Here is a 26,634-nt window from a genome sequence, read left to right on the forward strand (position 1 = left end):
AATTGAGATTCAAATCTTGTTTAATGTTAGTCTCTGTGTTGGACAACCTGTTCTTTCAGACCATGCATGTATTGGTTATGGCAATTTGAAATCATTACTTTTTTACTATTGTGTTATTATTGTTTCTAATCCTTAATCAATATATAGGATCTGTAATAATTTATGGTATGCACTCATATAGAATTTAGACTCAAAGTGAATGATGTCACCACCCACACAGCACCATCAAACATTATCATTATTATTATTATGGCAGAAGCCAAATGCAGTCACAGACGATAAATCACAAATAAACAGAGGCCACAGGTGGATGCGCCAAGGACCAGGAATCATAGGTGCATACCACCCATAACCAGTGACATTTATTATTTTATGATTCAATACAACACACACACACACACAAACACACACACACACTGATCCGACCAGATGTACTAGAACCCAAAATAGGTTCTAACTAACAGACCAAGGCACTGCTGGGCTCCACTCAGGGTTCAGCTCATTTGCACAACTCTAATTGGGCGCTGTCTGGTAGTCTTGTCATTTCCTAAATGCGAAGCATCTGTTAGAGATCAATTAACCCACATGCTTTGCTTTCTTTTGTGGAGATTGATATTTTAGGTTGGCTTTGTTAAAAGTTGCAAATACAATTCAATTCAATTCAATTCAATTCAATTTTATTTATAGTATCAATTCATAACAAGAGTTATCTCAAGACACTATACATATAGACCACACTCCAGAATTTACAAGGACCCAACAGTTCCAGTAGTTTCCTCCAGAGCAAGCAACAGTGCGACAGTGGCGAGGAAAAACTTCCTTTTAGGCAGAAACCTCGGTCAGACCCAGGCTCTTGGTAGGCGGTGTCTGACGGGCCGGTTGGGGTTAGAATTTTGTACACTGTACTAACTAGCAAAGATACATTTACTATAATAGTTGCCAACATTTCAGTATTAGACAAGTAGTAGGAGATGACTCTGGGTGTGATCCCACGAAAGATGGCTTTTCAGTTTATACTAACATTTACCTGATGACGGTTTTGCCAGCTATTACATTTTTCTTTGCATGTAAAGACGTGCCAGAGATTCTTTGGAACTTATGACCTACTTTTATCCTCTCCAATGCATCTGTCTCATATATAAACATGCACTGTTTTTGCAATCCTTATAAAAAATATTCACTTACAGAGTGACATGATGACTGCCAAGCAATTAGCTGTGTTAAAATGCATTGAAGCTTTGAGGCTTCTGCTAAACAGCTAATGAACTGCAACTCACCAGAAATTAAGACAAGTTCACTTTCTAATAGACTAATGGATGAGTTTCCGAGTGTTGACAGTGGTTACCACAGTGTGTTTATACCATGCTATTTGGAAGTTTGGATTACTAGTCCACTCTCTGTAATACTTTGCAGACTCTGACAGAACTTGCAGGCGCTCTTGCCATTCCGTAACCGTGGAAGATGAATCATAACGATGCAGATTAACAATTTAACCATAAACAAGTGTTACCATTAAACTACATAGGATCACAGGAAGCTCAAGTAAAACAACGGCAAGTAGTGAGGCTTAACTATTGTTGTATAAGTTAAATACTAACTATCCTGCTGTATTATATTGTTTATTGTTTAGTAGATGATTTTATTGGTATTATCTGGCATTAGCTTGTTAACTAGCTGTATCAGGCTAACCTTGTTGTGCACTTTAGGAAATCATCAAGGTATTAATATTGTGGACTAATAACATATTGGGTAATGTGTATTGGCTTAATTGAGTATTTTTTTAATGCTTAAATATTAGGGAATTTATTCACCACAGTCTTTAGGTCTTGTACCTTTATGTTAGTGACTTCATGGCTTTAGCGCATTCAAAACACATTCACATTATAAGGCCGTCTACAATCATTAGCTATAAACTTTAAGCTATAGTGCACAACTCTTCTATATTGCATTTAAGCCATTGCCAAACGAGTTAATGCAAAGCTAATTAAGCTCAAAACTCTCTGTGTTTCTTATTACGGCTATGTTTACATAATGGTGTCATCCGGTGGCTTTCACACACAGAAGCATAAGTGAAGTTTTTTTAATCTTCTGTATCCTCCTTGGCTACAAGCAAATGTGGAAGAAAAGGGAAAGAAATATGATGGGTAGAAACTACACCTTAGAGATTTAATTTCCAATAAGCTAGTCCAATTAACTTTCACAACTGCTCATCAATTAATCAATCAATCAATCAATCAATCAACCAATCAATCAGTAAATTACAGTATTAGTATGGAGTTTTACACCAAAGTAAAACATACAGTAGACCCTAAGCAATCTGTTGTTAATTTCATAGTTATCTTAGAAAATGCCCTAAGAATACATTTTCACATTAAATGCAATGCCAAAAATACACACATTGCCTGTATGTTGCATTCAACCCACATTGAATGTAAATGTTTTATGTTACAGTAACCATGGATGAAATCAACATGGCCTGTACAAGCTTAGAGGACTGTGGAGCCCATAATACTCAAATTGACCCCCTCCAAGACCTCGGCAACGAAATCCTACAGCTGCTCTGCACCAGACTAAATGACGACTGCATCATGGTAAGTATACCATAATGTAGAGCTACAATACTTCTGTGAAGTTATCATATGTTCTAGGACTTGTATAACATATTTTAAATTACATCTTGGCCTTTAGTGAGTAAAGGACAGGGCATGGAAGCAGTAGTTTTAATTACAAAGCTATCTGTGATTGTTTTACAGTGTCATTTTCAGTCAACTGTCTGCAGGGTCTGCAGTGGTACAGTGTTGGTGAATGTGGCACTGTACACATATTAGGTTTTTCAAACCAAAAATGGCACTGTGTTAAAAAAACACAAGGACCTCAGTGTTGGAAATGAGTCAATACTCACCTGTGCTGAAAACCAGCACTTCTGATTTTTATCCACATCACTACCTTTATGGTACATGTTCACATGGGTTTTTTTAATGGCAGGGACCTCCCTGCTTCCCAGAATTGGGTGCTTTTGGACTTGCTGCAGTTATCAATATTTCTTCACTGACCACTGACAAGCAAAGAAATCGGGCAACACCCTCCTACAACCAAGATGTCTGCGCCTGATTGGACAAACGCTTCACATGCGACTTTGCGCTCTGATTTCCAAACCAGACCTACATGGCGGCTCATTTGGAGTATCTTCACTCTCCTGCTTTGTTGCACATGTTGTAGGGCAATTTACTCTGTTATTCCTTCAATTACTTCTCATCTCTACCCAACTTCAACTTGACTAGAGTTCTTACATGCCGGACTTATTAAAAACACCAGTCTGTGTTTAGCATGTCCTTACTTGTAGTGTAAATGTACTGTATGACAGATTGAGCACATAGCAAAGTACTTGTAGATTCACGAGTTCTTGTGATGTATTTCCCAGACGATGCAGGAAGGGCTGCGGCTCATGCAGAGGAGCTCGTACTACTTGGAAATCCAAGGTGATGATTTGCCACCAACAGCAGATGAGCAGCAGCAAACTGTACATTCGTATAACAGCACGGTGTGGTCGCTCGTTGACCAGCAGAGGCTGCGGCGTGCAATGACCCTTGCAAAAACCCAGGTGAAACTCCACCTCACTTTTCTGGGACTGCTCTTTGAAGAAATCATCAGGGGCAGTCAGGAGTTGGAGGCCTTTGTCCTAAATTACAACCGGGGTTTGGTAGACAGTGACATTGCAGCTCCCACACAGGAGAGGCTCCACCAAACCCACCAGTACCTGAATGCCTTTGAGAGCAGATTAAATTGGAAACTTGGCCCGCTGGACCTGCAGAACCAGCTCATCCATAACACAGGCGGCCTCCCCATACAACTGCTCAGTGTATCACTGGCCAAGAAGATGCCGGTTATATTTAATCGGTTTGAGACTCGCACGACATCCAACAATGTACATCTGTGTTGGGAAGTTGCATGTGAGCAGTCTCAGGAGTTGAACCAAGAGTTTGAGATCCACGTAAAGAGTTTTCATCCAACAATTGCTGAATATTGCCAGTTTACTAAATCTACATGCAAGTCGTACAACATAGAGGTCAACAACCTAATACCTGACAGGTATTATAAGTTCTCTGTCAAGAGAGTAGATTCTGTAAACCTGGTGTATGGACTGTGGGTTGATACCCTCATCCTGAAGACCTTGGATATTTCCAAGTCAGAGCAAGCTGTCTCTAATTGAACATAGAGCATGAAGAAAAATTCACAGCCTGTGTATACGTACAAAGAGAAATATATTTGAGATGCTTTTTTGAAAATAAAATACCTTGTAGGATTTATGGAATTTGAAAACTCCAAATGTTTATTACATTTATTGGTCACAATTACTTGGTGGATAATGGCATTTACAAATGAAAAATACACACACATGGCACAGTGACAGCCTAAAGGCATATTTCTGAACCATAACAAAATGAAATGGCGGCTACTTACACAGGTTTATGCCAATGTACATGGTTAGAATTGCTAAGCCTCTGTTTTTGAGTAAAAGGTCCTAAAGCATCCCCTGATTGTTTATTTTAAAGTAAATGAGACAATAATCTAACAAAATGAACATCATGCTGTATTGAAGAAGGCTAGAAACTAGGAATTGAGGCCATAAAATCATTATAAAAATGAGGTAAACTGAGGTAATAAATAATGGAAGTAGTAGGTTCATTTTCTCATAGACTTCTTTAGAACCGGACAAGCAAACTTTTCCATTTCTCAGCCAAAATAAATGCTATCAACTCAAAACTTAAGATTCTTGTTTCTATAAACCCTCTGAGGCTCGCCAACACTATTTTTAGAAAATATTTGCCACTAGGGGGCATCCACAATAGTTTAAATCGCATCAACGGCTTTCACGATTTTTCTGAAATTTGAAAGGGTACCATCTAGGGCCATTCCTGAGGTCACACCTACAGTGTGACCCACAGGTCAGTGATTCATCAAAGAAGGTATGGTCTACTGCACCCCCCAAAGATTACATTGGTGCCAATGCAACGCATGTATAACGTATGAATGTGAATGGGAAGTTAGGGTTTGTACTTAAGACTATGTCATCCATTGCCATATTTCCTAATCTTGGGCGAATTGCGAAGTTTCCTGACATTTGCTTAGATGCTGTACACTTTAGGTTGCACAATTGGAGAGATATTTCCTTCTTTATAGAGCTGTGTAGATTGAATAATCACTTCATGTTATCACTATTAGCTCGTTGGTTAACTGCCCCTCCCTCCCGGGGCAGTTAACCGAGCTACTGCTCCCAATAATTGACAAAATAACGCCAACATGTTCCCATTTGCATGTTTTAATTTGTATAGTCACAAGGTGTAAAAATTACAAGGTCACATGAGACACAGCTATATTCTAACCGTATACTAACTGGGAACTATTTTCTCAGAAAGGCTAAGCACTGCTACTTGGGCGGAGTCATTAGCGCAACACCAAAAAGCACAGTTAGTTCTGTCAACAAAACCAATGTGAATAGCTAGCTAGTAGCAAACAACACTGGTGATCATGGCTGACTTTGAGAAATTGTCAGAGGATTTTTACTTGCTCATTTGAAATCACGTGAGAAGTGTGTCACTTTCTCACAGACTTCTACAGAAACCAAACCTCCTTTTGTAACTGCACTTTTGCCCTCTGCTGGAATTCAGACAGAATGCAGGTTTAATGCACTACGCCAAAAGTTTTAAATTTGACTACATTGTCAAATTTGTGGTACATTGCAAACACAGGTCAAATATTATATTGCATAAAAGTATAGTCTAAAAAGGGCATAGCCACCTGTGCTTTAAAAATAAATAAATGAAAAAATCCAGAATAAAATTGAACCTTGACCGTAGAATCGAACATGTAATCGAATCAAGGATTTGGAGAACCGTGACACCTCTCGTATATATGTAGCCTGACAGTGCTTCTTTGTCATCTTCACATTAGAATCTTAAACACATTTCACGTTTGGTCTCAATATTTTAAATATGATTCTTCCATGTTTGTCATTAATCCATAAATCAAGATATTTAAAAGCTCTTGTTCTATCCATTGGCTTGCTGTTTCTCATTTATAATGTCAAAATGTTCTGAGATTTCTGATCCAACTAATCATTGTCCATAAGATGGGAGGTTGTTTTTAAAGGGCAGCTTTAGCGGTAAGATGTAATTGCAGGCAGGTTGTCGACTGTGTGACGTCAGTAGATTGGCAGCTCTGCCCTGTGCGATGCCTTCACATGCTCCAGTCTACACTTACAACCGTTTAGTCTAATATGATCTAACAAACTTGGAGCTGATCAATCCATGAAGAAACAGGCCGTGTGGGGACACGCTCAGTCGTGGAGATAATAGAGTCAGGGAGGCAGCGGCTAGCTAATGTGGGTAATCATGCTAACAGGGTCAAAAGTTGTAACATAGCTAGCGGGATGACTTACTGAGGATAATAGGGAGGTGCGATGTTTTTCACAGTGAAGCTAAGACAGCTCACTGATAGTTTTACATTGTCATTTTCAGTCAACTGTCCGCATGGTCTGCATTAGGATACAGTGTTGGTGAAGACGCAAGACGCCTGCATTAACACGTTAGCCACGTGGCATTAGCATTCAATCTAAACACAAGTTTGACACAAACACCCTATTATAACCTTAGCTGATGAAGTTGAGGCCAAGGAAGAGCAGCCAGCACACACTGCTTTCCCCTCATTCGCCGATTATTCAACACAGTACAGACCAGGTGTCTGTGTCCCACCTGAACTGCACACATAGACCAGCTGCAGTCAATGGCAGAGGTTGACATGTGATTTCATCCAGCATCAGCTCTGTCCTCTTGTGGATGCGGGAGTTAATTGTTTTGTCTTGTTTTGGTTTATTTTTATTCGGACTCAAAGTTTGTTATTGGTATCAACATTTAAAAAATTAAAAAATAATATTCAAAAAATAAAATACAAATGGTCAACCATGTCATGTGTTGGAGTTGCATAGTTTGTCCACCAAAGGGCGCCCTACAACGTCCCTGTTGGCAACACTTATTTTTGGGTATTTGTGTTTTTGTTCAAAGGACTTTAAGTTTCATATCTTACGTTTGTATTTTTATACATTTTATTTATCAGAACTATAATATATTTTGATGTTCCTCTGTCCTGTTGTGACAATAAATGCAATTGTTATCATATTATTTTAGTGAGAGCTCATAATTAACTACAAATAACTAATGTTAGGGAAATCTGTTTATGTTTTGTTACGCGTTTCTGGATTTTATTTTTTTAAACATATTGGCCAATAGACTGGAAAATATCTGATTTCTGGGCCATTATTCCCTCGAGTCACAGAACCATAAGCCCACCCACGACCTTTTACTTAACCTAACAGAATCAAAAGGGTCCCACCCATGCGGATGTTATGTGACGCTAAAGGAGACGTCCAAGGAAATAATATTTTACGTTAAAGGAGACTTTTAGCGTCATTAACAACAACAAAGGCACCTGACCAAGCGTCCATATTTTACGAGATGGGAGTGAGAATGTGTTGAACAACCTGTGAACAACCTTTTTCCCATTCTCATAAACAGGATCAAATGATGTCGGACAAAAAGGTATGCACAACAAACAACTAGATACTATTAGAAAAATTTAAACTAGTTTGGGTTAAAAACAGCGGCCCCCTTAATAAGGACTCCCAGGACATGAAATGTGGACTGTGTGACTGTGGACACTGGCAAACGCTCGTCCTAGAAGATTGTCTTTTTTCATAATGCAACATTATCACCGTCTGCAAGAACTGGTATTTTATTGTTTATCCCTCTCCCACTCTTTAAGAAAAAAAAAAAATCATGTTCTATACATGACCCACATATCTCTCTCCCCTCTCCCATCACATATAATAGCCATATTTGGTATGTTAAATCAATGTATGCCATCTTGTTACTATCCATATACATACAACCTTGTTCCTCTACCATTGTTGGTACATAAAAGATTCCTTATGTCAATCATTTATTTGATCACTACAGGTCACCAGTCACCATAAGTGTGTTCACTATTGTGTGCATTGAAATCATTGCACCAAACTTCTCTTTTATTTTCCTCTCACCGGATTTGCTTAAACACTGTTTAGTAATTAAACTATGACATATAAAAATGTATTATTTTGATTGATTCTTGAGTTCTGTACGCCGCAACAACATGCATGTCCACCGGAAGGATTTATTCATCTATTTGGTAAACCCTATTTGAAGCTTTAGTGGGCAACGTTTTGTAATAACAAAAGTCTGTTACATTCAAGCCATTGCCAAATCAGTTATTACGAAGTTAATTCAGACTCCACAAATCTCTTTATTTCTGAACATGTCTGAAGAGTCCATCATGTTTTCTTTATCCTCCGTGTCCTTCTTGGCTACAGCAACTGTGTGATAATAATTTGAGATCCAAAAGATAACAGAGAAAAGGTGAAGCAGCAGGAAGGTGGACTGTGTTGGACCTGTTCTTTTTCCTGAACAGATGGGTAATACTGCATGCTCTCTAGCTGTAACTGATCATGATGTTTCCTCTAAGTGCTTATGCACATTCATCACGCTTCTCCGTGTTTTTATTACCAGACTGCGTTTACAGAGTCAAAGAATAAGTGGGAAAGAAACTCAGCGAGATGGTAATGTTTATCTGTACAGACAACACAAGTTTGTGTTGGAATCCTGCTCAGACATCACAAAGGTACAAAGGACACAGATGGAGTAAGCGCTCCCTTGTCAGCCCCTGACTTTGAGACTGTTGAAAAAGAATATTTAGTGTTTCTGATTCAGAAGGAGGGCGTTAGAACTTATTAAATGCATGTCTGAGACCTCTATAGCTTGAAACCACAGGAAAGTGATGTCTCCACCCCCGAACGAAGAATGACGCTAGATACTTTGCACAAGTTCCTGTATTTCTTTGCCATCATTACATAACATCACGTTTACACAATAGTTTGGTGGGAAAAAAGGTTGGGCAGAGAAATGAATAAGTGAAATATTATCGTTCTGCCTTTAGTCCCATTAGAAACCACTTGTGCCTTCTGTAAACTTCAATGGGCCAGGGGAATGTTGGCTTTGGAAAGTATATCCTCATTGTGTTATATGTTCCTGTTTATAGCACGTTCGTGGTCTGATTTGCAAGCCAGATTCAAGCCAGAGCCAGAGTCATTATTCCTAGCAAGACAGGTCGGGTAAGAGCAGACCAAATATCTAAGAAGTCATTAACCAGTTCCATGCTGTTGGCCTTGACTTCCTATTGCATTGTGCTGCATCATTAGAACAGAGAAGGACAGGATGCTCAACTGCATTAATGATGCAGTTCCAAAGAATCCTAACAACGGATGACATCCAACCTGGTTAATCTCTTTCTGTTGCACCCTTTCCTGAAATGATGTGTAGGAAAAGAAGATGATTTCTTTGTTGTAGCTGCTTCACGTCTTGTGAATTTTAGTAATAACCTTGAAAAGGAATGGAAATACAGTGTAATTTGGCTTTATGAATCTGTTACCAACTTAATGGTTCCTACTGGAACATGATACTGGGAAAACCTCTGGAAACTCAGATGGAGGATTTATTATATAATAAATAAGTACATATAACTGATTGATTCATCCTCAATGTAAGCTTCTGGTAAATACTTATTAAGAAATGTTGTTGGATAAGTTGGTTTGTATTTGTGAAATATCTTTCTTTCATGTAACACAATAAGCTGCTTTATTATTTCAATTTTCAATCTCCTGTTTTTCTTTATGTAATGTTGAGCTCCCACACTCTTAGACTGAGGCCTAACAGAAAGGCTAACTGGGATTTTATTAGTGCCTGATTCGTAAAATGAATCTACACTGTAAATCACAAAAGTGCAAAAGTGTGAACTGATGCGAATGAACTAAAAAAAAAATCTAACTACTGCTTTTCCAACTAAAATAACATGATACAAGGAACAAGACTCACAATCATCACACAGAGGAACAAAGATTGCTCATGAAGACAGGCACAGACAGGCGTCAGCTTCCTGAAATTCTTTCAGTAGGTTGTGAAGCTAACACAGGGAAGATAAATATCTCCTGCCCAGCTGAGTAACCACAGAATTCACCATTATCCTCTGTAGAGCAGATTCTGCATCTTCAATCAAAATGTGCTCACTTGGAAAATCAAACATCTGGTCATATTTTCAAAGCATGTTAGCAAACCTGCAAAACAATCTTAAATAATTCATGCAGTTGCATTTTACACTTACAGGGCTCCAGGCTGTGACCAAATGGTGGACCATTTTTCTAGTATCCTATTACAACTACTCGCACATGTGGGACATGCATATTTTATGACTTTTATTGTTTTATTTCATGTTGAAAAGAAGGAGAGAGCGAGTCTGCCTTACACTGTAGAGACAAATGCTGCGTAGTAATAGCCAATCTGGAGTTACCCTTAGCATAACCTTCGCGGGGGTAAATCAACTTGGTTACAGAGCAGCCGCCCGCAACAGATGTTCTAAATTTAAGAGAACGCACGTCAATAGGGTAGGGATCATTTCATTGGTCAACACTACAGCTGGTATTCTATTGGTTGGGGAATATTGATAGGATTGTAACACAAAAAAAATCTGAGCACAGTAGAAATCCAAGGGGGTAAGAGCAAGGTTTTGAGGTATAGTATTACAAAATATGAACATAATATCAGTGAGAAATGCTCTCAAATTGAAAGAATGTTCATGACTAAAGAAACACTGTAACTCCATTTATGAGCGCCAGGGACTGACGAGTATGGAAAATTAGTACTTTTGCCATCTCTAAGTAGAAGTACAGATACTTGTGTTAAAATAATAGCCTGCTTTGATAAAAGTAGAAGTACTAATTTAACTTCTTTACTCAAGTCAAAATAACTGTACAGGCTTGGAAATATACTTAAAGTATAAAAGTTAGCCCTGCGAATGATAACATAAACATAAAATGAGAAACTGATCCAGATAATTTCCTCTTAAACATTTAAAGGAATCTACATGTATGTGTGTGTGATCAAATACGGCTTCCTGAAATAAAATATAGGATACAATATGAATTACCAAACAGAAATTAATTAAGAAGTTCTCATTTGTTTAGAGTTACGCATCCCCAGGAGTCATTCTTGATGCCTACTATCTCAAACATCTTTGTTGTGTCTTGTTGTCTTGCTGCTTGTCTGCCGACTCTCTGGGATCTCAGTTTTCTTCATATTTAATCGAGTCCCCGTCCATACTACTATGTGCTAACGTTAGCGTTATGTTTTGCCGCAAATGAATGTCGTTGAATCTGTTGAGTCATCTTTTAGTGGTGCGCCAAGTGGAACGTATATTCCAATTCAATTAGATTGAATATTTATATTGTATATTGATGACACGAAAAACAATAACAGTAAATAAATAATGGAAATTATTTTAAGCTAAAGTAACGAGCCAATTTTGTAAAATGTAAGGACAGCATTAAAAATAAAATGCAGTAAAGTGAAAATATCTGAAAATCTACTTTAGAACAGTAATAAAGTACTTCACGAACGAGTAATGAATGTACTTTGGGGGTAAGCGTTCAGGGGGCTCCAAACCTGTCAGACCTAACAGATTTGTGTCTAGATCTACAGGATTTCTAAAAAACATTTGGCAACACGTGTGATGTTTGGAACATGCGGAAAGAAACAATACAGGAAAATAATGCTGTTTCTTTAGGTAAATTAGGAAATTTGCACCATAAATTCTTGCATAAATGTTCACCAGATTGCAAGAAATGTAGTGTTTGACCCTCAAAATGTTATAGCAGATGACCCACATGCACTCTGTTACGATGTGTCCCCCCCCATTGTTGAAACCAAATGCCCTTACCATAGACAGCCTGGATAAAACATGATGATGGAAGCTTTTGGGACAAATCAGCACATTGAGTGATAATCATTATAATCATTAGATTATCGTTAGTAACACATGCAGGCACGCACACACGCACGCACTCACCCACACACACAGGATGTACGCTGGGCTTTGGCCCAACAATACTTTTTCCCCTGGACTAATAAAAAAATGTCCGTAAATCAGTGGATACATTTTTTTGAGCTTCCCATTCCCCCAAAATGACTAATTTCAGACATTTAATATCAGAGTTTTATCCATTCGGTCAGATAACATTTGGAAAGTCTAGAAGAGCTGCACAATAAAATCATTAAATTCCCACTCAAGGTCTGAAAAGACCTTCATGCAGGGAGGGCTGTGTTACCCTAGCCTCACTGATATAAATGTTGTGGACGAAATAACAGAAACACCTCTGTATAAGACAACAGCAGCACAAACTACAACCTCCAAAATCATCTATTAGTTTCACCTTACATGGTAATTCATCAGTAAAAATGCCCCAATACTATATAATACTTTATCCCAGGTGACATTCTACGCATAATTACTATAATTCATGATAGTTTAGTACACTTTGTTTATAATACTTCTTTACTTTTATTGACATACACATTTAAACATACACAACTTTTTACAGCAAATTTGAGGTTTTGAGTATTTCTTCCACTTTGTGACTGGCGATCCCATCACTAACTGTACATCACTCTCACAGTTCTTTGTTGAACTTATGCCAATTTCCACTAAACTAATGTGCAAAATAAGAGCTGTGGAATGGCAACTCTGAAAGTTAAGAAATGCCTCTCTTCAAAAGCCTTTACATGATGTCCTATGACATGGTGCTCTTTAGATGCTTTTCTATAGGCCGTACTGGTCCCCTAATACTGTATCTGAAGTCTCTTTCCCAAAATTCCGCCTTGGTGCAGAATTACAGCCACTAGAGCCAGTCCCACAATGAGCTTTCCTTAGTTTGTGCCATTTCTGTGTCTGGAGCTTTTGAGGAGGAGAGAGGGGGGCAAGGTGGAGGCTGGGGTTGTGGCCTTGACTAATTGCCACTTTGCTCGTTTGAAAGCCATGATGTCTCTCTCTCATGGGGGGGCCTTGCCCCTTATGACCTCATAAGGAGCAAGATTCCAGATCAGCCCATCTAAGCTTTCATTTTCTCAAAGGCAGAGCAGGATACCCAGCGCTCGGTTTACACCTATCACCATTTCTAGCCACTGGGGGATCATAGGCAGGCTGGGGGAACGCATATCAATGTTTAAAAAAAATGCAAGAAGTGAAATGATCATGCCATGGGACCTTTAAGGATTGAATCTATGTTAAACGTCGGCAACAGAAACCATGCTTCAGCAGCAACAGTGCAAGGTAGTGCTATATAGGTTATGGCCTGGCAGTGCTCAGGCACAATACATGGACTTTTCTTGCACTGTAAAGTAGAAAAGCAATCACAGGACAGATCTTATTATTAAGCATACAATAACGGTAACACACAAAAACATGGACAGCACCTTGGCACAATCGTGATCATGCTAACATAAGCTTCAGCTGGAAATAACAAGTTTTGTCTTTTGTAATAATGTGCAGCAGAAACAAAGGAAATCCTGCAGCAGGACATCTGATTTTCTCTATGCGTAGACAACTTGGTGACCTTATGACTATAGCTCTGCTAGATAATTGAGTTATTATCTTGCAAATCATCGGTCATTATTGTAGGCTGTACTTTGTTCCAGGAAATGTGGACGTTCTGGTGTTGCATGATACGCAGGGACAGAACTGTATGTCGGGTGAAACATTTGTGTGTCTCATCCGTTCATCTGGTCGGAGTTAGCGCGAGTGTCTGACGGTGAATCCCCGTCCGCGTCAATCGGTCTGCGATAGAGGACTGCGCCTGTCAGGCCTGCCAGAGACATTCGGGCCCGCTTGTTGAGGTCCTGAAGCTTTATAAGGAAATCATCATTCCCAACGATATAAATCAGCGGGTTTATTGCGCTGTTTAGACAAGCGAGGAATCGACCGACCTGATGCGCAATGTAGATGTCGTCAAAACTGGGGTGACAAATCCCACTTTGTTTCAAAATCCTGGTTTTTAGGTTAACATTTCGAAAGACGTGGTAGGGGATGAAACAGACGGAGAACAGTATCACGAGAATCACGACCAGTTTCAAACACCGCTGCTTCAACAGAGAGTTTACGTTGGTTTTTCGGGCAAGAACCACAACGATGTGTCCATAACACAGCAAAATGATAAGCAACGGTATGGCAAACCCTGTGACGGCCCAGCCGATGCTGTACGGCAGGTATCCTCGGATCCGCTCGTCTGAGGTGGTGTCGTAGCACGAGTTAGGGGATTTGTGATCATTCTTGTCGAAGAACATATCAGGGATGATCTGGATAATGACGAGAAGCCAGACCAGGGCGCTTATGGCCAGCGAGTGGCAGCTGGTGATTTTCCCCATCACCCTCATGGGGTGCACAATGCCCAAGTACCTGTAGATGCTGATGCAGGTGAGGAAGCCGATGCTGCCGTACAGGTTGAGGTTGAAGCAGAAGCGGGTCACTTTGCAAAAAGTCTGGCCGAACTGCCAGATGCTGTTTCTTGCGTAATAGTGCACGAGAAACGGCAGGGTGAACAGGTACAGCAGGTCCGCAACCCCCAGGTTGAACATGAAGATGTTAATGCTTCCAATTTTGTTCCAGCTGGTGTACACACTCCTGAGTCCCCAGATGTTGGACAGCGTCCCGACAACGAACACAGTGATAAACCCAGCCGGTAGGAAGGCGTGCGTAAAGTTCAGGTTGATTCTCTCGCATGCTTCGTGCGTGATATTTCCAGACATGTTTTGAGATCCCGTTGTGTTTAAACCTCTCTTTCATTAAATGTGACTTTTTAACTAAAATAGAAAACAGCTCAGACCAAACACAGACCCAAAAGGGAACTACGCGTGTGAGTCTCGCAAAGCAAAACTGAAGTGAATAAGAAGCCCGCCCACTTCCAAGGCTAATGGATGGTGTGATACACAGGAAGAGCAATGCAGACACAATGGAAGAATTAGTCAATATCAGAGGCTTTTACAAGAACAAATCAAAGGATTTATTCCAGTGAAATAACTTACATCGTGCTTACTGTCAAAACAGCTAACTGTTGATCAGAAAACAATGACAAGAAACAATGAAGAAAATATTAAAATGTTCACTCATTTATTACTAGTCCTGCAGGTTGAAGCATGTATAACTTTCCAAAACAGAGTCGATTGTGTACCAACATTGAAATCAGGTAGGCAAAACCAAATTCCATTCTTCTAAGATATTAGTTTAGTCACTTTTATGAAACATGTATTCATCAGTTCAGCAACTTGCACTTGATTACACAAACAACAGTTCTTTTATTTACCACAGCTTTTTAAATAAATCAAATCTGATCTGATTTGAAAGAAATACATCCTAACATTTGCAAATGAATACTACATACTGTAATATATATATAAAAAGTGCATATATGAATTTGTATGATTTAAACTATGCATATTGTGAGTAATAGGGGGGCCCAGTTTTATATAACTCCATTCTCAAACTCCCAAATCAGCATGCAGCTATCTGTATATTTTGTCCAACCTTTTGATATTTGATTTGATAGCTCAAATCAAATGTGCAGATGTTGGCTCTGTGATAAGGAAACAACCCAGAGCATGTTTGTATGTGTACATGCTTGTAGATGGAGGAGACATTATAAAGCTAATGTTATGGCCAGAAATATGTGCCACTATACATGGAATCTGAATTATTGAATTTGAATAATTGCATTGAAAAACTGAATCTGAATAGCATAATTTGAAATTGAATTTAGTAGTTTGGAAGTGAAACTATGAAATTGTATTCGGCTATTTGATCCTCACTGAAAATGTAACTCTCTCTTTACTTCCACATTGAGGTCTCACTACAGATTCAGTTCTTGCATTTCACTTTCAGTTTACTGAACATACACATCTGGTCAGTGAGGAAAGAGCAATGAGAGCAGAACTCCTGGTCTGTGTAGCCAAAGATAATTTATAACAGAGGATTTTTATTTAATCATTTTTGGATTAAAAAAAAATAAAGGATATGTGTGAAAATATACATTAACATAAATCAAACATATTACCAGCAAAAATAAATCAGCCCATAGGTAAGGTAGCCACTAAGGTAGCTAGCCACAGATACAGTTAAGCTTAATCAAGGATTCACTGTGCCATGTGTATGTCTGACTAAACTCAAAGTGCAGGCTTCATAATTTTTAAACACCACCTCCACTATCAGGTGTATATGTTTGGTCACTTTCCTCAGATGGGACCTGCCTATAGATATAGAATGCCTATCTATGCCTTCCCATGCATGCTCACTGCCATGGAAGGACACTCCGGGCAGCTGTGGCCGGAGATGGGCGGCAGTTGGAGATGCTGCAGGAGCAGGACTCAATCTTCATCACCTGCTGCTGGCTTAGCCTGCCCTGGGGGCAACGGAAAAGCATCCACACTGTCCTGGTGTGTGAGGGGCTGCAGCAGCGTCCCTCCGGACAGGTCAAGGTACAGAACCTGGGACGGTAGGCTCGGGTGCTCCGGCAGCCCTGCTGTTCCAGCTGAATGGACACAGGTGAAGTGTAGCTGCTCTCGCACACCCCCGAACCCTGAAATACACAGGGACCGGCAAAACTGTAGTAAGTACGTGGGTTCTTTTGTTACATGTCCAGTAATGTTTAGTCATTTGTAGGTTGGTGCGTGTTTTAATATCTAAATTTGGGACCGCTAATATATTTGACTATGCCACATTTGTAACATGAAATATAATGTGTTGTTAAGGATGAAGTATTCCACAATGTCACTTTTCATTATTGTAATAAATCTAGGCCTGCAACAAATGTCTAATCCCAATTTTTTTTACATAATTGCCATATCTTTGTTTAACCGCAGCATCATGTCCTTGGGCAGGACATGATGTTGCGATGACATGGGACTGCTGCATGGACAGGTATCGAACCATCAAACCGCAGGCGACCGCTTTACCACTGAGCCACAGATTCACCACACATAGCTGCCGCTATTTTATTGTCTCCTAATCAGGAGATAGGGGGTTAGACTTTCACTAGCCGGTGCAAGTCATTTGTCAGCCATCTTGAAGCTATGCGTCGCTAACAGGCTTTCTCTTTTCAGCAGCAAACTTACAATTATGTGCATTTAAACTACAGCACACGTTTACCACCGGGGTTCAGATATGTTCAGGAAATTTTATTACAGGCGGAATACTCAACACGCTAGCTTTGCCCGCTAGGGAGACCAGCACTCCATTGACCACACATAGATGTCCTTCGCGCTAGCTGATCCCCTTTTATATTGCCAGGGCTTCGTGGTCTTTGGGGTACATTTTCTGTTTTATCAATCATAGCTCTAATTTGTTCCATAATTGTTGTCCTACATTACTCCACAATTCAATTTAATTTAATTTATAGTATCAATTCATAACAAGAGTTTACTCAAGACACTTTACAGATAGAGTAGGTCTAGACCAAATAAGTAACAAGGACCCAACAGTTCTAGTAGTTCCCTCCAGAACAAGCAACAGTGCGACAGATGAGGAAAAACTCCCTTTTAGGAAGAAACCTCGGACAGACCCAGGCTCTTTATAGGCGGTGTCTGACGACCGATGGGGTTGAAAAACGGAGTGGCAAAAACAGTCACAATAACAGATAATTGAACAGTGACAAAAAAAATAGCAGTTTGTCGTAGTTCATGGCATAGCATGGCACTGTGCGGAATTACAAGGCACAGCAGAGTGAAGCAGGATGTAACAGGGCCATGTAACCATGATCTTGGAGCCTCGCTGATCCAAGGAAAAATGCTGGGGTGATAATAAAGAATTACAGTAGTCCAGCCTGGAAGTTACAAATGCATGGACTAGTTTTTCAGCATTGGTTTAAGACAGGATGTTCGTAATTTTGGCCTCACAATCCCAAAACTCAAACGAACGTGACTACTGCACCCTTGCTAATCCCTCCCCGGAGAATGTTGCGATAGAGATAAGCAGGGGGCCTTCATTATGTAGGGGTGACGACGAGGGACCCTCAACTAATGGATCCTTCAGCCTTCAAGCTTACATTCACCGCAGGCCTAATTGCGGCTTTTAAAGTAGACTTTTGTCATAGTAAATTGCGCAGTTGCAGATACATCCTTAGAAAGTCAACCTACTCTCTTTGCTGATCAGTTTAATGCCGTATGTACAAATGGTAATTGCAATCCCATTTTTATTTCTCTAGAAAACCATCACAGCATACAGCATACATCACAGGTACAGATCCTATGGCAAAAAAAATGTCTTCTCGAGGCGCCTGAGGATCCTACAAACCATATTCAAAAGTTTAAACAAGCAATAGATGCCATCAGCCAATATTTCTTTGTACAGAATCCGAATAGACGACTACCAGAAGACCTTATGGTATCGATCAATGGTTCACCTGTTACAAAGAGCTGACATTAATGAATCTGTGAATGCTCCATGTCACCATCTGACGTCACGTTAAATTGCAGTAATCCAGGGTTATTTACCTACACAGTCTTCCCGGTACCTGCAGAGACATTTTTGTTTTTTAGCTACGTGTTCATTGGTTCCCGGAACACAATGAGCAGCCGACAGGAGCTGGGTGCAGGAATACTAAATCACAATGAACAGTTTTTAATGTTCTATCACACTATAACTACTCCAGACTTTGCACTAATTTTTGCGACAATAGGGCAGGATGCACTGTCTGCTCTGTCTGTTGTCTCAAGTTTTCTAGCACCCCTTCAAAACATGCATCAGGGTTTTCATAATTAGACCAGTGTCGCTATGAGAGCACATTGTGGCACAACCAATCAAAAGCATCTGATTACCCCTGCTTAAAAGAAATATTCAAATTCAATCAAAATCATTCGCCCTATTTCACACCTCAGATACGTTTCCAACAACTCTGCGTATTAATTCATTGTACTTGGGGACCCGTAAAAATTGTAGGAACACAATGAATAACACCTGTGAAAAAAGCACCAAAATTCAATGACACTCCCTGCGTCGACAGTAACTCTGACAAGATAGATCAAATAGCCCTCGACCTGGAAGAACTAACTAACTTGACTCAAACTGGTTTCTTTGTATTGTCCCTACTCTAAAGGCGATGAGGAACACCCTCATTCAACATCAAATGGCCTTAGATTATCTGATGGCTTGTCGGGGAGGCCAATGTCACATTATAGGACAGCAGTGTACTTACATACCAGATCCAAGAGACAACCTCACCATGGTGACTGATCATTTCAACAGTTTATTGCATGACATGAAACCGCTGACGGGAGGCGGTTGGAAAGCAATGCTCATGCGCACAGGTGCATTAATGCTGTTTTTTTGTAGTGATGCTGCATGTATTGACGTGCTGCGTGATTCTTCTCGTGAAAAATTAGTGTCCAGAAGGATTACTCAAACAATCCAATACAGACTTGTTCAAACCAACGAAGAAGACTTGTTCAAGTTTACGCACCAGTCTTCTAGATTTGTTTCACATCCCTGACTAAGACCAGCTGGATAAACCTTGCTGTTCCTCACAGTCCGATTCAGATGATGACACTTCTGTGTAAAGTACTTGTCACCCACATCTTTGATGAAATATTTCTCTCTTTGCCTTTTGCCTATCTACAACAGATTCTCTCAAGTTCAACAACATGCATTTCCAGTTCTTATAATGATGACATATTTTAAACCTGTTTTGGGGTTAATGTGTTTGATGATTTATGTTTATTATATAAGTTATAATAGGAAGTGTTCGTTACTGTTCAAATTTAATTCTTAGTGATTTTATAATCAAAAGTGGGGAAATGTATTGGAGATTTTATGTGTAACTACATGTGTGCTCATGTGTGACTACATTTGTACTTCTGACCGAACAACTATGCAAACTTCTCCATACTGGACAGGGTATTGCTGATGTCTCTGGTGTAGAGTGATGAAAATTACAACCAAAGAAGCTTTTAGAAAGAATTTGTTAAAATAACAAAACTGTCTTCTTCTTCTAGAAAAAGAATAATAAAATAACAATAACAACTCCAGTATTTATCTAGTCTTTCTTTTCAGCTTCATTACCAAACACCAGAATGATTTTCCACTAATCCAGTGCCAGCTCCAGCGCCGGGTGCTAAGGACGCTAACAGCAGTTTAATGAACCCTCGGGGAACAGACCATATCAGACCCCAGGCACCCTAGAAAAGCAGCCATCCATAGCATTAAGAAGGGGGTAAAAGTCTATCCCCTTTGTGTTTAGCGGTCTTCACAGTTAAATTTACAGGCTAAAAAGTGTGTTTGTCACCAAAATGACTAATGTCAGTGTAATTCAGATAATTTCAGATAATTTTGAGCAGCTGGGAGATCATCTGCACAACATCGGTGATCGGACAACCTTGCCGCCACGGAGATTCCGCCAGTCCCCCCCCCGCCCTTCTCTCAGCGTTGTAAACTTTAGTGGGTAAACTCATCCGTGAACATATGCATTCTAATCGGCGATGGTGTTTAACAATGAAAACTACAACTCCCATAACTTCACAATGTTATCAGAAGTCCATGTTTACCATCCATTGTTTTGATTAAAAGAGCCCTAGTGGCAGAAAACTATATATTGCAGGCCTATGTTTAAAAGTAATTTTACAAAATCTCTGAGGAAAATGCTACCATGACTAAACAATTTAAAAGAGTACATAAAGGACAAAATAAAACAAATTTCAAAAAATTACTGATAAGGAAATAAGGTTAAATAATAGCAACAAGTCATTGAATCATTATAGTGAGAATATCCTGAAAACAACCCGACCATTTGTTCAAGTAGTAATTGCGACCTATAATTACGTTAGTGGTGGCGCCCTCTAGTGGCCGTAGCAGTTATGATGGGAACAAAGCAGGAAGTAAGGTGATGAAGTATAAGAGCACCAAACTCCATATAAGGAGATAGGTTGGGGAGGTGGATAGGTCAAATAAACACTAATAAACAGAACACTTGATAATGTAATGTTACAAAACAAACACCATTATGTCACATTCTAAATCGCATGCACAACTACATCATGTTGTTGTAAACCACAACCTGTGATCGCATTTACTGTCATACCTAGGGGCAATAATTTATCAAACGGTCCTGTGGGTCGTATTAGAGGGTAGTAAGAAACAACCTATGTGGACGGTTGGGGGACTTGTTGATCATATCAGATAGTTATTAAAGATTCTACTTCACCGTATTTACAGTACATCACCAAACGCATTTTTAAATGATGCACATGTTCATGCGTGGATATTTATTTGTATTTATGTTATTATTTTGTTTATGTATTTGATCACTGGAACTGGATAATGTGTATGAATCATGCACTGACCGGCTGCAGTCTTGGGAGGCCCAACTGCAAAGCCTGGCACGGTCTGATCTGGCACAGTCTGGTCTCAGTCTGCAGCCGACAAGCCCAGTTCCGGTTTGTGGTGCGGGTGGAGACACCTGGGCTACAGCTGTGGGAGCAGGGGCTCCAGTCTGAGGTCCACCCAATACAGTTGGAGATCGAGCCAAGCAACGGGCTGGACAGCCCACCCCCGTAGTCCTGAGGCGTATGCTCTGCTGGGAAGATGTATGAAGGGAATATATTTGCTTTGTGTAACAAGCTGAAAGTTGTTTGAAGTGTACAGCTTTGATGAGAGCTCATGAGCCAGAAAACTTTGCACATATGCAGTCTAAAATGTTGTAAACTGCTGCTCGAGCGAGGTCAGTTTGCTAAAAATAGTGCTTGCAGATGTTTCACACAGATGGTATATATACCAGACACCTCTTTGGTATTGAAATCTGTTTATTTCTTCACAACCCAACCTGAAAAAAATATGATAGTTGAATGTGGTGCAATGTGTCCAACCACCTGCTGACCTGAATTTAAAAGCAGATTTGAATGACTCACAGGAAATAGCTGAAAATCATCACTGTTTTTTAGTTGGGATTGGAAGCAAGCCACTCTGCAGTCTTCAGAGTATTTATATGCTATATGATGGTTTTACTCTATCATATCAGTGTCAGTCAAACTCGTGCAGTTATGATTCTAATAATCTATCTACTAATATATTTAAATCTATCTTTGTTTGGTCTTGTTGATCATCAAACCTGCTGATGGATTTGAAGAAATGCTGTTGTCCAGGCCATCACACACCCACTCTTTGCAGCAGCGCCCTGGCAGTTGTACCAGCTGGGGGCTGGGGCACTTCTCAGTGGGCCTGTGCAGATCTTCGCTGCACATGGGCACGCAGGTCACCCCTCCCCCCAGGCAGTGGCAGAGCTGGGCACAGGAAGGTTGAAATAGCTGCCCCTCCTCCAGCCTCCGGCCGTTTATCTCACAGCCCAGCTCGTTCTGACCTGATGGCAGGACAGGGAGGGGCAGAGGAGAGAATGTTACGTGGGCGAAAGCACCACACTCACTACTTCATCACCTATAGAATGAATTTTTGTTATGTGAAACATGTGCAGACAGATGACGTGCAGGAAATCTGACTGTTTTATCAAATAACTGAAAAGAGGAAAAAACAATTACCTGCTTAAAAATGCTGCCACAGAACAGGATGCAGCAGAATGATAAGAAAGAGACACATATCCTTTAAAGGATATGTGTCTTATTCTTATCATGATGAAGGACTTTATTATACGTCACAGTAGGAGTGGCAGCAGTTGCGGGAAATAGTGATAGCAGTGGTGGATTAGTAGTAGCAGGGAAGTTACAGTATAGTTTGCAACATCAGTACTATCAGTTGTAGTAGTTTCAGCAACATTATTGGCAACTCATTAACATATTACTTGTAGTAGGTGGACACTTAGGCCCAAGTACAATTTGGCCAATCAATGTGAGAGCACCTGAATTTCAAAGAGGCTCATGAAGCACAGGTGTGCCAGCTCCATTTCTTCTCCTGAGCCTTCCTTGGTTAGCCAAACAAAGTCTTTGTTTTTTATATTATTCTATTTATATATTAGGTAATATAGGGGGACTGTATTTGTATGAAAATATGGGTTTCTTTTGTAAAGAGTCATTGCAGTCCAGGATCGGTGGCAGTGGCAAGGTAAGATAACGTGTCAAATGTTAAACTGTGTTTTTGTGTTTGGACTGAATTAGCGTGTGCTGTGGTCAATTCATAAACATCATGCAGGTTGCTGTTGACAGTCATTTGATATTGTATTACCTCATGATTTAGCAGTGTGAGTATAGTTCTAAGTTGGGATTTGATCTCGTCTTAGTGCTGCAGCTGGTGTTAGCTTCTGGTCACAGGAGCGGCTGGTGTAGTGGGCGTTCACCTGTTGATTAGTGGTGATAACATCCAGCCCTGGTAGTAGCTTTTTTCTTTTGGGGGGTGGTTTTCTTGTGTTTAGTTTTGGTTATCCACTGATAGCAAACATTCCCATGCATTGGCCTGCTGACAGGTGCACGATGTTTTATTATTTTATGACACTGAGTTCTTATTGTAATACAGTAAGAACTCAGTGTAATATGGCACAAGTCCGGTATGGCACTTTGACCTACCTTAACTGCTTGGTTAATGAAGTTAGCTTGAATTTATATCAAGACTTTGTCAATGTCACATTCTGTATGTTAGCATGCTCTAATACTTTTGTGCAAATGTTGAAAGTTGCCTCAACTTTTGATCTCCCATATTATCATTACATTATTCAAAGATATTCAATTTTCAGAAAAGCTGCAATTTCTCACATTTTAGAACCTTTGAATGTTTGGATTTTTTGCTTGAAAACTATGAATGATTACACATGAGAGGTAGAAACAGTTGCTATATTAGTAACTAGCACAGCAGTAGCATAGCAGTTGCCGTTTTGTCAGTATCAGTAGTAGTACTTTTAGATCTAATCCAAACTAATGTTTTTCATCTTGTGTGTAATCTGTTCGCACCGACACACCGTCCCGGCCCTCCAGGGAAGCTGGCGCTGTAGTCGCACTGGAGCCCTCGGTGGCTGTCACAGGGCAGCCGGTCGGTGCAGGCCTCACCCTCCTGCCTAGCACACACCTGGCAGCATCCGCAGCTGTCTAACATCACAGGAACACCAACAGGGCAGCGTGGCAGGCTGGGCGTGCACCGACATGGCCCAGTACACTGTTGGCACCCCGCCTGCAGTCAGAGTTACAAGATACAGCTGCTGTTTATACTGTTGCTTAGTAGCTTGATATTCTTCTGCAGCTAATGTATGGCTCCACTGGTAGTAAAATAAATGTTTAGTGCTGGAGTGAGTTTGGCTCTCACACACGTTATGTAAAGTTATCCAAACACTGTGAACAATTCTCACTGAAACTGCTTGTTTCTGAAAAGACACAATGCTTTTGACTTTATCAGCTCACACACAACTCTTTTATTTTTAGTGAATTTGGGTGAACTTACCCTTTAATTGATAAATCTTGTCTCTGCATGCTATACTGTTGATCTACTGTAGTGTGAGTCATCTGTATTCATAATGCAGCTCTAGACACAGGTTTATACATGTGACAGAAGGTAGGTTAGAAATTCCCATTCACTCATACTGATTCGTGCTAAAACTAATGTTTAATTGGAATACAACCAAAAACTATTTTCATAGAGACTGGAGTATTGCATCCTGCACATGTTGATCAGGATGCAGAACTTCAAAGCGGAATTGTAGTTTAAGACAATATGCGTCAGAACCCAGAACGTTTTTGAGGGACAGTCCCATGGAAAACCATTCAGTGTTTCTTTCAGCTATCATATTAGCATATCATATAGTTCCAGTATGACAATTTCCTTTGACAACCAAGAATGGTTGAGAACTTAACTACGTGTGAAACCACTAACAGTCAAGCAATCTCATGATCACTGCTGCTGCCTTCCCCTTGCTGACTAGATGTTTAACCGTTATAGTATAACACAATATGTTGCAAAATTCTGACTTTACATTAAAAGTTTCCACAAACATGCTTTGATGCGCACTACAGATTTTTCTGCTGTGTTGCAGAGAGACAGCAGTACTTGGGAAATACTTTGACTGATTTTGACAATCAGAGTGAATGCTTATAACTATTAGTTGACCAATGTTCGATTTTGCCATTTCAAACATTTGGCTCCCCACATGGGATTACAAGACACCAATATGTATCAAGCATAACACATTTGACAGAACATCTTCTGGTCACACATATCCGAGGCAAAACATCATTTAAAACAATACGCCCCTACATACTTTCAAATAACACACATTCGAAAAATACATTATTTATACACTACTGGTTGAAAGTGTGGGGTCACTTAGAAATTCCCATGCCACTCCATTATAGACTGAATACCAGCTGATCTGAGTGGGGGGGCTGATCTTTAATGCAATATCTACATTTCCCATCATCAGCAACCATTCATCCAATGTTCAAAAGGAACATTGTGTTTACTAATCTGACATATATTTTTTTTAAACTAACTGTGAAAACCTTGGAGAACTGTTTTATAATTATGTAGGCACATAATGTAATCTGAACTGCTGCCCTGGTTAAAAAACAATGCAACTGATCTGAGCTGGTGTTCTGTCTATAATGGAGTGCAATGGAAATGTCTAAGTGACCTCATAAGTTAAGGAAACTAGACTAAAACTGCTGTCATAAATAGCTATTTCTGTGATTCCCCTCATGGTAGGAAGATTAATGACAGACCTTGGCTTTGCAATGCTGCAATCTACAACCGTAGATTGCTACAATCGTTATCTATCATCCCCATCCAACCAACATCGTGCTAAGATGAAAGCAAGCATTCACACACCACAGTTCACCACGTCATCATGCTGAGACTAAGATTTTGTAACAAAATCTGTAAGTGATTCCAATAATGTTTTACAGAAAGGATATACATATGTTTCATTTTGGCAGGTCATACCTGAGTGATGATACACAACAGCAAAGAGCAAACCACCTGGGTGCCTCTTCTGTCCATCTTCCTCACCTCTGCTTCTGTGTTCCTCCCTTTGTCCACGCTCCCTCCCTTCTTCTCCTCCTCTGGAGAAGTGTACATGTATTTATTAAAGCTACCAACCTCCATTCATTTATATAGTCTAGGTTCTGATGTCACAGGCACGGACTGCCCAGTAAATAGTTACTGGAGAAGAGTAAAATCTCCCAGGCCTCTCTCATCTCATCTCCACATTTCTGCAGCAACACTTTCCCACTGCCAGCCTATTTTCCTGGATGCGCTTTGCCTGCAATATGCTGCTGAAAGGTGCTTAGTTAGCCAACAGTTTTGAGGTGACCCTTGCCCATTTACACATCCAGCAGATAAGAAGCAACATCAGCATTCATTTGGAGGATTACTTTTGTAACTCTCCTTTCAGATATGTGTTGGTTTAATTCATTAGGAAAATATCTGGTTGTTTAGCTCCACTGTCTAACCCTTTCTGTTGTGTGGTGCTGGGCAGGTAGTGTACAGTGGGTTTATCAGAGATTTCCCCTTTTCTGCTGCAAACAGCAGACAGATATAAAGTTAGCGTCTAGCTGGTGAACATAGTAGAGATACTTAGCAGCTAAAGAGACAGACATTTCTGGTGAAGACCAAAACAGAGCTAAAAAGAAAGGGAATTTTAGATGTACAGTACATTTGACTTCTTACCAGAAACATGGCCACAATGAAGGCTAATGTTGCTTAATTTTTAATGGATGGGTAGACTCACTTTGCAACACCATCATCCACACGATGCGG

The 26,634-nt window shown here is 40.0% G+C and overlaps 3 protein-coding genes across 3 annotated transcripts; 1 reads left to right on the forward strand and 2 right to left on the reverse strand.

Moving 5' to 3' along the window:
- Positions 1 to 1,463: 1,463 nt before the first annotated feature.
- Positions 1,464 to 4,306, forward strand: LOC117943732 (fibronectin type III domain-containing protein 11-like). The gene is made up of 3 exons (XM_034870045.1): positions 1,464 to 1,553; positions 2,452 to 2,591; positions 3,422 to 4,306. The coding sequence occupies exons 2-3, from the start codon at positions 2,457 to 2,459 to the stop codon at positions 4,208 to 4,210; spliced, it is 924 nt and encodes a 307-aa protein (XP_034725936.1). The 5' UTR covers positions 1,464 to 1,553; positions 2,452 to 2,456; the 3' UTR covers positions 4,211 to 4,306.
- An 8,180-nt stretch (positions 4,307 to 12,486) lies between these two features.
- On the reverse strand, positions 12,487 to 14,763 carry LOC117943544 (P2Y purinoceptor 1-like). The gene is made up of 2 exons (XM_034869741.1): positions 13,180 to 14,763; positions 12,487 to 12,692 (listed from the first exon to the last, which is right to left on the reverse strand). Exon 1 carries the CDS (start codon positions 14,715 to 14,717, stop codon positions 13,683 to 13,685), a length of 1,035 nt encoding a protein of 344 aa, XP_034725632.1. The 5' UTR covers positions 14,718 to 14,763; the 3' UTR covers positions 12,487 to 12,692; positions 13,180 to 13,682.
- Positions 14,764 to 16,140: 1,377 nt separating this feature from the next.
- On the reverse strand, positions 16,141 to 26,360 carry LOC117943545 (CCN family member 5-like). The gene is made up of 6 exons (XM_034869742.1): positions 25,819 to 26,360; positions 23,841 to 24,057; positions 22,058 to 22,306; positions 21,294 to 21,526; positions 16,239 to 16,540; positions 16,141 to 16,207 (listed from the first exon to the last, which is right to left on the reverse strand). The coding sequence occupies exons 1-5, from the start codon at positions 25,978 to 25,980 to the stop codon at positions 16,253 to 16,255; spliced, it is 1,149 nt and encodes a 382-aa protein (XP_034725633.1). The 5' UTR covers positions 25,981 to 26,360; the 3' UTR covers positions 16,141 to 16,207; positions 16,239 to 16,252.
- Between the last annotated feature and the right edge of the window lie 274 nt (positions 26,361 to 26,634).

This window comes from Etheostoma cragini, chromosome 4 (genome assembly GCF_013103735.1).
Source record: "Etheostoma cragini isolate CJK2018 chromosome 4, CSU_Ecrag_1.0, whole genome shotgun sequence".
Taxonomy (NCBI): domain Eukaryota; kingdom Metazoa; phylum Chordata; class Actinopteri; order Perciformes; family Percidae; genus Etheostoma; species Etheostoma cragini.